This window comes from Chroicocephalus ridibundus, chromosome 1 (genome assembly GCF_963924245.1).
Source record: "Chroicocephalus ridibundus chromosome 1, bChrRid1.1, whole genome shotgun sequence".
Classification (NCBI taxonomy): domain Eukaryota; kingdom Metazoa; phylum Chordata; class Aves; order Charadriiformes; family Laridae; genus Chroicocephalus; species Chroicocephalus ridibundus.
Genome location: NC_086284.1, coordinates 199976402 through 199989714, shown reverse-complemented (window position 1 = coordinate 199989714; position 13313 = coordinate 199976402). Strand labels below are relative to the sequence as shown.

Here is a 13313-nt window from a genome sequence, read left to right as displayed (position 1 = left end):
GAATTGTTTTTGCATAGTTAAGAAATTACAGCAATTGCAGGCTAGAGATGAGATTACCTGTTTTGAGGCAAAGAAATTGTGCACATCTTCATCAGAACACGCTGCCAATGGGTGTATGCATGTATTTTGTGCGAATCTAGCCAGGAATCTGTAATGTGTTTACTGTAACTTGGCACTTAGATGCATAATTTATGTTCTGTAAGCTCTGCATGGAATCACTTGATTGTGAGCCTTTCTATTCTGTGATCTTAAGTCACAACAGCTTATTATATATTCTTGCTTTTCCTGTTTGCAGTACAAGCTCCAAATTCACAGATTAGATTGAAATAAAGATGAAAAAAAAATCCTTTTAGATTGATTTCTATTAAAAATGTTGACTATCTTATGCTCTCTCCTCCCAGATGCATATGCTTCTATATCATCAATATGAATGTGATCACTAACTTGTGTTTCATTCAGTTTTATAGAGTAATGTAAATTTAGTCTCTGCTACCAGTTGTTCTTAGATGTGATTTCACAAACCCGTGGAAAGTACTGTGTAGTGTGTTAATTTTTTTCTATAAATTTAAGGTTTTTCTTCAAGTCTCTCCCTTCATTAGAACTGATGTTCTTCATGCTCAGCCCTCATATCTTCTGGTGTCTGAAAACGCCCTTTTTTTCTGAGAAAGAAAGAGAAAGACAGAGCACAAATAATAAAACTTCCACAGAAAGAAAAACAGAGTTACTGCCTTCCTCTTTGCAAGTTCTGCCCATACATCTCCCTTTTCTTAGAATAACTGCAGTAAGCTGATTGCCCCTCCTTTTGCCTGCCCCGTCTCCTGCACTGGAAAAGGAAGAAAGTTATCCCTGTGGTTGGCTTTCCAGAAGTCTGAAATCCACAGCAATTAAGTGTGGATTTTACTGTCTGGTAAACAGACCTCAGAGAAATATTACCCCAAATAGGTTACAAAGCTAATATGACATTGATCTTGATACAAGGGGGAAGTGTCTGTGTGAGTACAGCTTAGACTTCTTTTATGTATCTTGTAGCTATGGCTAACTTCACCTTTTGTCTGCTGAAGTCCTTCTCGTGTTTGAGTAACACATGAAAATTGTGTGAGAAGCTTTTAAAATAACCAGTTCAAATTTGTGTTTTGTCTTCAGCTGGGGAGAGTAGTCCCATAAAATCCATTTCGCACAAATTGGAGTACATAGTGTAGCACCAGCTGAGTGGTCAAAAAGGGTTTGTTATCTTGAATGAAGGTACCAACAGCTACATTAATGACACAAGAGAACAAGTGAGAAAAGGTTTGGAAAATTTAGAATTCTGATAGTGGCTGCCAAATGCAGACAGTTTCGTCAGGTTTGTGTGGAGCTGGCGGGGTGTTCTCTTTTTTGAGCCTGTTGTTCTGTGATTTGTATGCAGCTGTACTTCAAAAACCAGTACTTCATACTGGAGTTGGTGGTGGGGGAAATCTTTACCCATGAGGGAATTGAGCTATCTGGGTCTAAATGGGCTTTCTTCTAGAACCCTCGAGTACATGAGGAATTTGAGCTGGCAGCACTACACTAGGTACTAGTGTATGGAGCTCTGTGTGTCTGAGTGATGTTGTTATGCTTTTGGGACATCTCAGTGTATATATGGCATTTGCATAGCCCGGTTATCCTAAATTAAACAATTCACGTTTTATTCGTAAAACTCTAAAAGTAGCTTGTTCCTACAGCGTGGTGCTGTCTGGGAGTGTTGTGGCATGAATGTGACCATGTGAGACTGTGGTCAGAGGGGAGATTAACATGTGATAACACTGGACACCCTTACAGACATTTCTTGTAAAACGGATTTTTAAACACTGCTGTCAGTAATGAAGGGCTAACATATACAGGATTATAACTTAACGTTTGGTTTTAAGTACATATTTCTGTGCTAACATGATTAAATGCCTGCTTGTTTTCGTACATATCTGTAGATATAGACATCTGTGTAATATATGTTTGAATACATATGTGTGTTAAGTGTGATTATGCATGGTTGAATTAGGATGGCAGATGAGGCATAGGTATGTTCAAGCAAATACAAAAGTGATGCTTGGACTCTAGATTTTGTCAGAGCTGAACCAGAGATGCATGTGTAGGCAAGTATTTGCTTATAATAAATGTATTGAGTAACTGTTGTTTTTTTCTTTTTTTTTTTTTCCAATAGTAGACTGAATTGGTTTTATCTCAAAGGGGAAAAAACCACAAACACTGCAGAACATTTAGTGCATGTTTTCAGTTCACCTTTACTGTAGTTGTTTAAAGTGTGTTAGTCAACTTTGTCTTCTGTTTGTTTTTGTTTTTTTTTTATTTCTAGATGGTGCAAAAGAATCGCAGTTGCCCAGTCAAGATGAACAGAATGGCTTCCTTCATCAAGAAAATAGAACATTCATTTTTTAGGATTATGTCTACAACATGAAGCCTTTAACAGTAGCTGTCTTTGAGAACGTTCATCTATGACCTGAAATGTCCTGATCCTGGGGAAAAAAGGAGATTCCATTAATTAAGTCTATAATTTTTAAATGCATTTTTATGACTAATCGTATTTGCTTATGCACAACACAGATACAGAATTCATGAACCAGAGATTATTTTAACACATACGCACATATGTGTTTGTGCTTTCAGTATACAAGATACATCATTGTAATCAAATTTTAAATAACCTTTTAAATTATCTATTTATTAATAAATGAAGACTTGGGAAGAAGCATTTGTCATCTATGGACAAGAGCAAAGCAGGTTCCCCCAGAATGGATGGTAATTTTGTGTTGGGTAAAATCAATAATTTAAAAGTAGAGCAAGAGGAAGACGGCATTAACTGTACTCTAGAAAGAATGGATATAAAGACAGAACAAGATGATTTCAAACATGCGGACAGCAGTGATGAACAGGAAGATAAAGAAAAGAACTTTATTACCAACAACCCTGGCAAATATTTATCTACAGAAAATGAAGATGATTATGGATCTCTTTTTTCTCAGTATAGTAGTACGCTGTATGATGTAGCAATGGAAGCTGTGACACAAAGCCTCCTTTCTAGCAGAAACATAAGCTCCAGAAAAAAGTCACCTGCTTGGAACCATTTTTTTATATCTCCTAGAGATAGCACTAAAGCAATATGTATGTACTGTATGAAAGAATTTAGCAGGGGTAAAAATGAAAAGGACCTGAGTACAAGTTGTCTCATGAGACATGTGAGGAGAGCCCATCCCACTGTACTAATTCAAGAAAATGGAAGTATGCCAGGTATATCCTCCTTTTCTTCACCTACGTTGTTGCTGCCACCTCAGTCCGCAGATGTTGGAGATCTGAGTTCTATGTTATCCCCCATAAAACTGGTCAAGAAAATGGCTTCTAAAATACCATCTCCAGATCGAATAATTGAGGAATCTGTTTCTATTGTTTCTTCTGAAGAAATACCAGATCTCTCAGTTTCTGAAAAGTGTAGCAAAGAAGAAGTCATGGTTGGGTCATCTCCGCAGCTACCCAACAACCAGTATGATGACACTGTGGAGAATGTAGCAGAAAAAACTGTTGTTATTCCAAAGAGCACATCGGGTTCCAGAAGGAGATCTGCTGTCTGGAAACACTTTTATTTGTCGCCTCTAGATAATTCTAAAGCTGTTTGCATCCACTGCATGAATGAATTCAGTAGAGGAAAAAACGGAAAAGACCTGGGAACGAGTTGTTTAATAAGACATATGTGGAGAGCCCATCGTTCCATTGTCCTGCAAGAGAATGGGGGTGGTACCAGTATACCACCTCTCTACACCGCACCTCCAACTCTGTTGCCTTCTTTACTACCCTCAGATAGCGATCTGAATTCTATGTCATCCTCTCCTGGAAAACTAATGAAAGAATCAACTTCTGTTTCTTCGTCTCCAGACAGAATCTCCGAGGAGATCCATACTAATCTCTCTTCAGGAGATGCTCTAGTGGAAGACTCAATGCTGTCATCTTCTGATGATATAGGTGAAGTCTCCTTTGTTTCATCTCCAGAGAAACAGTGTGAGGGATTAGGTCCACTAATATTTGAACCTACTGCTGTATTTCAGCAAAATAAAAGGATTATGAAGAGGCTTAAATCAGAAGTTTGGCATCACTTTTCACTGTCACCTGCAGACAGTCTAAAAGCAGTATGTAGATACTGCAGTTGTATGATAAGTCGTGGTAAGAAAGGAGATGTGGGCACAAGCTGCTTGATGAGACATCTGTATAGACGCCATCCCGATGTAATTGGAAACCAAAAGAGCTTTCTTGATGTGAGTTTGGCAAATTCTCCTTACGCCACTTTGGCTTCTGCAGAATGTTCATCCTCAAAGTTGACTGACTTGCCTACAATGGCTACACATGATAATCAAATTATATTTCCTGTTAACAGTAAGAAGACCTCAAAACTGTGGAATCACTTTTCAATTTGTTCTGCAGATTCAACAAAAGTAATATGTATGCACTGTGGACGTACAATAAGTAGGGGGAAAAAGCCAACGAATCTAGGCACAAGTTGCCTTCTAAGACATTTGCAGCGGTTTCATAACAATGTCTTGAAAACTGATGTCTCAGAGACAGTATTATCCTCCTCTACGGATAATCACATGCCACTGAGCACAGAATTACTAGGATCTTCAAATTTTGATGAAACCAATGACAAGTTTTGTGACTCTCACCCAGTTGCCAAAAAAATCACAAGTCTTGTAGCCGAAATGATTGCACTTGACCTTCAGCCATATTCTTTTGTAGACAACATTGGCTTTAACAGGCTGCTTGAATACTTGCAACCTCAGTATTCTTTACCTTCCCCGTCTTACTTTTCTAGGACAGCAATTCCAGATATGTATGATAATGTAAAACAAATAATTATTTCACATCTTAAAGAAGCTGAAAGTGGAGTGATACATTTTACGTCCGGAATATGGATGAGCAACCAAACACGAGAATATCTAACCCTCACAGCTCATTGGGTAACATTTGAGTCTTCATTCCGACCGCAGTGTGAGGATTACCATTGTTCAGCACTATTAAATGTGTCGCAGATCGATTGTGACTACAATGGAATCAGTATCCAAAAGCAGTTAGAGTATTGGTGGGAAACTTGGATTACTTCCATTGGCCTTCAGATCGGAATTACTGTTACTGATAATCAGAGTATAGAGAAAACTTTAAATGAAGGTGATCATTCAAGTGTACAATGTTTTAGTCACACTGTTAATGTCATTGTAAATGAGGCTATTAAAAGCCAGAGGATGGTTCAGAATTTGCTTAGTATTGCAAGAAAGATCTGTGAACGCGTCCATCGGTCAGCAAAAGCAAAAGAGAAGTTAGCTGAGTTGCAAAAAGAGTATGAGTTGCCTCAGCATCAGCTAATACAAGATGTTCCATCAAAGTGGAATACATCGTTTCATATGCTTGAACGTCTTATCGAACAGAAAAGAGCAATTGATGAAATGTCAATAGAGTGCAGCTTTCGGGAGCTAATAAGTTGCGACCAGTGGGAAGTGATGCAGTCGGTGTGTCACGCTCTCAAACCTTTTGAAGCTGCAAGTAGGGAGATGAGTACACACATGTCTACTCTAAGCCAAGTGATTCCAATGATTCATATACTTAACAGGAAAATAGAAATGCTATTTGAGGAAACAATGGGCATAGATACTATGCTGAAATCTTTGAAAGAAGCTATGGTGAGTAGATTGTCCTCCACGCTTCATGATCCAAGGTACATTTTTGCTACGCTTCTGGATCCCAGGTATAAAACATCCTTATTTACAGAAGAGGAGGCTGAACAATATAAACAAGACTTAATCAGGGAGCTGGAAATAATGAGTTCTACCTCAGATGATGATAAACCTGTTTCCAATGGATGTGATATAGGTTCACCATCTACAAATTCATATGGGGAAGATAATCTTTGGTCACTCATGGGTGACATGAAGAAAACAAAAGACCTGAAAGAGAGAGCAAAGTTACCAGAGGAAATGGTGCTTTCTTACTTGGAGGAAGAAGTGCTTGAGCATAACTGTGATCCTTTAACTTACTGGAACTTTAAGAAGTCATCTTGGCCAGTACTGTCAAAATTGGCTGTCAGGTTCTTGGGTTGTCCGCCAAGCATTGTTCCTTCAGAGAGACTGTTCAATACATCCAATGAAAGCAACAACTTTAGTCAGTCAAGGTTAATGATTGAACACTTTGAAAAGCTTATCTTTTTGAAAGTGAATCTTCCTTTAATATACTTCCAGTATTGAAACTAATGAACAAACTGCTAGACGAAATCTATTGTTGCTCACTGGATATTAACTATCTATAACTCGAATTTTTAAATTGCTCCAGTAGGGGCCATGTATGACATCTAATCAGTGACTATAATTCCAAATTTTAGTTTCATTTTTTTCAGCTTTCAATATGTCTACATGTGCCTTATTCATAGTACTTCAGGCCAGATATTGTATATATGTTTTTTAAAAGTTCACACTAGAGATAGCCTGTCTTGTCAAATTATACAAAATTATGTAGGTTTTAATTCATAATTGTAAATGAACTTTTAAAAAGCTCAGTCATTTGTTTTAATAGAATGGCAAAAAAAAAAAGAAAAAGATGTAAACAGTTCTATTCTGTAGTTTTTTATTCAATTATTATGTAAAAACCATAAACCAGGTACTGTATTTTAGTTGAACATTGCTTTAATTGCAACAAAACAGCTTTTGTAGTTGTCAGAAGAAAGCTGTACATGAAAGACGGGGTTCACGCCGTCTTTTTGTCATGTGGTGTTTTTAACTGCAAGCCCTAAAGTACTTAAAGGATTAGGAAGAGTTGTTGAGGAAGATGTGTTTACAGGAGACTATTGACGTAGTATCTGAAAACAAATCTTAAATTTGCAATGATATGGAATGTCAGTTATACAGCAATCGGTAGTAAAACTTCCCATTCTGGGTTCTCCTGTTCAGGTTTTACATTTTAACTGAACTACAGAAATATTCTGGGTATTTATAAAACTCTTTGGAAGTCTTATCAAAGTTTGTGAATTAATGCTTGTTATTTAATGCCGTGTACAAAAAAAAAGGCAAGAAATTTACCATGAAGACTCTAATGTCATTCTAAAGCCTTTTCTAATCTTTAGTGCATCGAAACTATAAGGTTCCCTATTGTAAAAATTGAGCCCTTACTCCTAATGTAATTTCAATTGTGTAGAACAGCCTGTCTTAAAGCTCCTAGTACAGAAATAACTGATCTTCTGATTTTCAGTAATAGCCTTATGGATATGGTGCACTGCTTAGAATTTTACGTAGTAGGGTTGATTCTTAACTGTTGGTGTCCATCAGGCAAATGGGATATAGAGCCCTCGAAACTTCAAATAAGATGGAAAAAAATAGCCAGCATTTTAATTTGAAAGGAACATTCTCCGTGGGTTTTTAACTCTAGAAAGATTAATCTTCTCATTTCAGTTTTCATTGAATACTTTTTTGGGAAACAAGTCATCATTTGCCTATGACCTTTTAGAAAAGTTGTAGCTTTGTTAAAATACTGTACCTATGCCTAATCTAATTTTGCATTTACTATGTTTTAGTGTATTTATAAATGGTGAACTCAGTTTCTGAAATTAAACATTTTATTTGCAATTTTCTAGTGGTAGTCAACACTGCCTTTTATTTTCAGATGGATTTCAGATGACGGTTGAATAAAAATTAATCGATACAATTGTAATCGTAAATATACCACAGAACGTGCTACGTGAAAAGATTGGTTTTCCATTTAGCTCTTTGGACTTAAGACTGGATTCTGGTTCTTTTCCTTTCACTCAAGCTACTCGATCTCAGGAAAATTTGTTGAATTCTTTCCGAGGCGGCTTTGGTTTCCCCGTGATGTTTCTCTAAACATTTTATGGTTTCAGGTATTTCAATTGTTATTCCGTCAGTTGTGTTTATACCTGTATTATTTAAGTAAATTATTATATAGCGTACTTGGGAAAAACTAATACTGCATTTTTTGTCTCCAGTATTTTAAAAGTTAACTTTTAATTTAATTCTATCATCAGTCAGCATTTCTTTGTTCTTCTAGGGTTAAATGAGAACAGCACGTGTTGGGTTTTTTTCTGCAGTAATAAAACAATTTGTTCTAGTTTATGTATAGTTCAAACTGGGTGAGTTTGAAGCAGCTTATTGGGAAACATGTTTAAATGGTTACTGGTTAATTATTATCTCCGTTTCTGCCCCCTACGTTTTAACTGTGAACATAACCTTGACCTTTGTAAAGGAGATGTTTAATCTCTCCAAACCAATAGGGAGGGAGGTAGAGGATGAAGAAACTTTTTTTTTTTTTTTCTTTTTAAACAAGTGATATAATTTTCACTCAAGGCTCAAATATAAATACAGCCTTTGGCTTAAAGCATCACAGAGCCACACCGTACCAGCAGGAGTACTGGCAGTGAAGAAGCTTACCTGAAAATCCCGGCTCTCTGGAAACGAGCAGCTTGACTCCTCCGAAGGCTCCTGTGTAACTCTCATGTGGAAAGGTGAAGTGACGGCATTTTGTAGCCCCTAATTTGCATCTTATTCATATGGATACTTAATTGTATAGCCATGCTTTTTGTTAAAACTGTTCCTGAGAGCATGAGAACTGGTCACTATTTCTGAAAGTAAATTTTTTTCAATTAGTCTACTATATTTGTACCTGCAACTTCCTTTTTTTTCTTTTTTTTTTGGAAGGGCTTAGTTCTTAAGACCAGACTGTTTCAGTATCAGCTTGGCTAAGAATTAAAAATTCCGTTAGAATTTTTTTAAAGATAACATGCAGGCCCAAAAGGCCTTAAAACGAAACGTGATTCTTAAGAACTTGAATAAAAAAGGGAGAGACTGAAAGCACAAAGCTGCTGTTTTTTGGATGTAAGCCTTGATCCGTCTGTGGGAGTTCTGGGACCATCTCCGTCTTCAGCTCAGGGCACTGCCGCCTCTGAGAAGAGAGTGGCTTCCACAGAAGGGCTGAAAGCTTTCCTTGAAGCACTAAGGTAAGTTATTGAGTGGGCTGGGGTTTGTGTTGGGTTCACTTTATTATTTTCAATATAAATTCTTGGTGATTGCTACAACTTTCACTTTTTTTTCCCAATGTTCCAAATACGAGAAGAGTTGGAAAAAAATGAACTCCCTTATTTTTCCATTACCCTCTCTCAGACTGTAACAAAGCACAAGCTCTATTAACAGCGGGAATTTTCATCAAGCCGAGTTTGCCCGCACCGATCCCTGCAGCAGCAGACAGTTCCTTAACGCATAATGATATGGTGAACCTGCCACAGATATATTTATTTTATTTAAACAGTTAATTTCAGTACATTAGCAACTTTAGAATTAAATGTAGTAAGCAGACTTCTTTTTCCCCTCTTAGCATAAAAAGTAAAGTGTTAGCTGGTGCTGAAGGTGATGCTTTGTGTCCTAGCAAGAATCTTTTGCTTCTTTTAAGAGTCGGCAGGTGTGACAACTAATTAGACACTGCAACAAGAAATATTTCATAATACTAAAGGTAGGAATGGGAAGAAGTAGAGATCTGCAACAGCCTTTTCAAAGATGACAAGCTCAAAGTAGATGTTTACAGTTGTTGAGAGATCTGGCCCTTGAAGTAGCACTTTTTTCTGCCACTATATAGAGCTGACCGTAACAAACTTGCATGTAGGCATCTCCAAACACAGGGGAAAAACCCCTATATAATTAACAAATAAGACTGTCTGATTACATATTATTTAGATTTTATAAACTAAGCATTTTAGTCTTTCCACAAATACATTCATCCTTTGCTTTATGCTTAGCGACAAGAAAGAGCAATTCTTGATCTTCTTGGTTTCCTTGCAAATCTCACCCAAAAAGTGCTTCGTGCCTTAAAATGAATATGGCAAGCACAAATAGTGACCACAGCGATGTCCCCAACTCAGGTATCAACTTGAGTTCCAAGAGCTCGATCGATGCCTAAGCACCCCCCGCCTTTTTTTCTTTTATCCCCCCCTGCTTCCCCTGTATGAAACCATTCCTTCTTCCAATTTCTTGATATAAATTGGCAGTTCTAAAGGAGAAGATGGACTCTATTTCAGGCAGCATTTTTACCTTACACTTGCCATAACTGGACGCAAATCAAGCCTTGGTACAGAACCAAGGGCGGTTGCAGCTGAAATAAAGCAGAATTGGTGAAAGACTGCCCGCGACAGCAAGATACAGAATTTCATAAGAAACACTGGCTGTCCTTGCTGTCATAAACAGAGGCGTGAAACGAACCATCATACGTAGCTGTAGTTGCTCGTGTTGATCTAAAGAGCCGGTATAAAGTAGTCGCATACAAAATGGATCAGTTAGTTTATGTTTCGGAGCCATATTTAAAGAAAACCCAAAGAAAACCTTTGCGGAGGTCTTCTTTGTCATTTAACTTGGGGAGTTTTTGCAAACACCCTTTCCATCTGCTGCGTCAGACGTTAAGCAGATAGCGATACGTTTCACGTAAGACCTAGCTGAGAGGAATTGTGTAAGCGGCCGCCTGGGCGGGCTGCGGCCAAACAGCCTGGCTGCCATGGGAGGGAGACTCAGCCTGTGGGTTTGCTCTTTTCCTGCAAATAGAAAGTGAAGTCGTTTGTGCAAGACAGGCTCTGAGGACCAAGTTACAAGGAAAGCTCTCGGGGGAGGTGGCGAAGGGGAGTGTTTAAGAATGAGCACAGGTAACACAGCGGGGAGGGCGTGCTGTGTCGTTCCTGTTAGGTACGGAGAAGTGCTCTCCAACGCAAGGGAAACGCACGTGCATTAAAATTGAGATGCAGCAAATGAGTCCTTAAATCTTGTAGTGAGAGATAGGATAGGAGTGGAAACGAGGGCTTAAATCTTGTGTTGCCTTTTCAAGCTCTTACGTGTTACGGAAAGAAGTATTCAGGAAGACAGGGGTGGTCCTAGAGCAGCTGTAGTAGAAGAGGCAGCGCAATCTCAATCTTGTTGGCCCAAATGTGTCCCTGGTCTCACCTAGGGGAGGTGTGAAATGGCCAGGCGGCGAAAAAAAAGGTTCCGATCAGTGTTTCAAAATGCGTTACGCAGTTACGTTGCGTTGAGGCGGTGTTCTAATGGCTGAAGTGAAACCAACGGCAAGAACCTGAGACACTTTCTGGCTTTTCTCAGTATTGACAGATAAATATATTTTACTTCAGATCCAACACAACCATTCTCCAGGCCCCCTCACCCCAAAGTCGCTCTTGAGAGGGAAGACCCACAGCAAGTATGTAGGGCAGGTATAAGGTAAATAGTCTGGTATTTTTCTCCCAGCTCTGAACGCTGTATCACTTCCAGACTTTGTGAACTGGAAGTTGTTCCTTGGTCCTTGGTTCTTCTAGTTCTTGATGGAAGAGTGACCCGTTTAACTCCGTTTTGAAGCTGCTTTTACTTTCAGCATCCAAAAACGTCCTCTGTCAGTGAGTTCCACAACGTTTTTTCATGCAATTACTTTTATTTAGTTTTACAACACAATGTCCTAAATCTCATGCTGTAAGACAGTGATTGTTCACCATCTCTGGGTGAAATGACATGGTGACATGTCTGTGTCCGATTTGTTAGCTTCGCTCTTTACGGGAACAAACATTGCTTGGAAGAAATTAAGTCAAATTTCAGAAGGCAATGCATGATGCTATGCCAACGTTTGACCTTTGGGGTGTTTAACAAGACACCCTACAATATATCTCATTCTACAGCAGCATTATATACAATAAATGCATTTTATTTATAACTCCATTCTGTGTTTAAATGTCATAAATGTAACATAATTTACAGATGGACTTTACTATCTGTCTTTTGCTTTATTCAAGTTAAGTCAACCCTCGATTATTTGAATACCCTCACCATATTTCATATTTCTGCTTTTATTAAGAAAAACTAGGGTTGTTTGTAGGGAATTTTTCTTTTAAGAACTTGAATAGTCATGAGCAATTTATTACTTTAAACTCCCTTCAGAGATTCCCTCAGTAAGTTTTCAGTGTCTCTCTTACCTGCAGCTTTCATGCAGTAACTTGTGGCCTCACCCCATGTCTCCCAAATGCAGAAGAATTTGTAATACACCACTTCAAGTTTGTAGATAGGGTGAGAAACTTCCTTAATGCCCCCTTGTATCTAAGGGAACTTAAACCCACACTTTCTTCCATGCAAGTACACTGGATATTAATCTATATTAAAGGAGGAAATAAGCTCTATGTTTCTTGTGGAGCTAAAGAAAGACAACACAGGACTTGGAGATGAGAAGATTAATTTAAGATAGAGATAGCTTTAGTTTCTATGCCAAGAACTGTTTATTGAAAGCAGCCTTTGGGGAAAAACTGCAGTAATTTTCATCCCAATTTGACAGATGCCCATTCCTATTCAGGGTCTGGGCTACTGTACACTCTCGCCCTGTGCTGGGGGATTACCCGTGCTGTCACACAAGTCACACAGCTACTGGTGCTGCATGCACTGCAGGGGTCAGGGTCTAGCCCTTTGGCTACAAACCCAATGGTGTTGCAGATCTTAAAACTAAGCACTTTTCAAGAACCACATAAGCAAAGCAAGATGCAACAAGACCTAACTCAATTTCAGACACTGTTCAAAACTGCCATTCGGTATCTCTTTCCCGTCTCCTTGTATGCATTTTACCTTTCTCTGCCCCAAACAAATACAGTAAACAGGCCCATTTGAGCTGATAGCTTCTATTTTCAGTAGCAGCAAGGCCTCATGTCCACATATTCTGTGCCACTTCAGGCATTATCTTGAGATGTCTTATAAACATAATAGTCCTAGGTTTTCTCAGTAGTTAACAGAAGCAAATTTCTGCAGAGGGATTCTGAAAACCAGGGATTTGGAAAGCTGGAGTAACTACACACCTGACTTCAGCAGTGCAGGCGTTTGTCTGTGCTTGGGCAGGATAGACGTTAGGTTCTTGAGCTGTGGATTACAGTGTGGGGGAGTTACATAAAGTCAATGATTAGGCTTAACATAAAGGCCTACATCCTTACTCAAAGGTTTTCCTTTGTATTGTTCCAAGTTCTCAGCTATTTGCACATGTACTTCCTTCTGTCTCATGTGAATTGTTTGATGTTCAAATTGGCTCTGGAGGAAGCTGAGTTCCAAAGACAAGTCAAATAGATAATACTTGAATGATTTCAAGAACAGCCAGAGACCAGACCAACAAGTTCCGCAGGTTGCCCTTGCCAGATCCACTCGGCCTGAGAAAGCCTGCGCAACAGCCAGCCACCCACACCATCCACATCAGTTCCTCCCATACATAATCTAGAGGACAAAAAGAAAACACAGTCCTGAAAGATGAAA

At 38.6% G+C, this 13313-nt stretch overlaps 1 protein-coding gene and 1 long non-coding RNA gene across 6 annotated transcripts in view; one reads left to right on the top strand and one right to left on the bottom strand.

The window, feature by feature from the left end:
* Nucleotides 1-2349: 2349 nt before the first annotated feature.
* On the bottom strand, nt 2350-8524 carry LOC134510274 (uncharacterized). Of its 2 annotated transcripts, XR_010069549.1 has the most exons (4): nt 8445-8524; nt 6048-6137; nt 5843-5957; nt 2373-2489 (listed from the first exon to the last, which is right to left on the bottom strand). It is a non-coding gene; the product is annotated as an uncharacterized LOC134510274 (long non-coding RNA). The 2 variants fall into 2 exon arrangements; XR_010069550.1 differs by lacking the exon at nt 5843-5957 and having other exon boundaries at nt 2350-2489; nt 6003-6137.
* Nucleotides 2488-13313, top strand: part of ZBED4 (zinc finger BED-type containing 4) — a 28050-nt gene continuing 17224 nt past the window's right edge. For 3 of the 4 annotated variants that reach the window (XM_063323367.1, XM_063323364.1, XM_063323365.1), the window contains exon 1: nt 2488-9010. In XM_063323367.1, the coding sequence (XP_063179437.1) occupies nt 2736-6254 (3519 nt within the window). In that variant the 5' untranslated portion in view covers nt 2488-2735 and the 3' untranslated portion in view covers nt 6255-9010. The remainder of the gene's footprint in view (nt 9011-13313) is intronic. The other variant, XM_063323366.1, reaches the window with a different exon arrangement.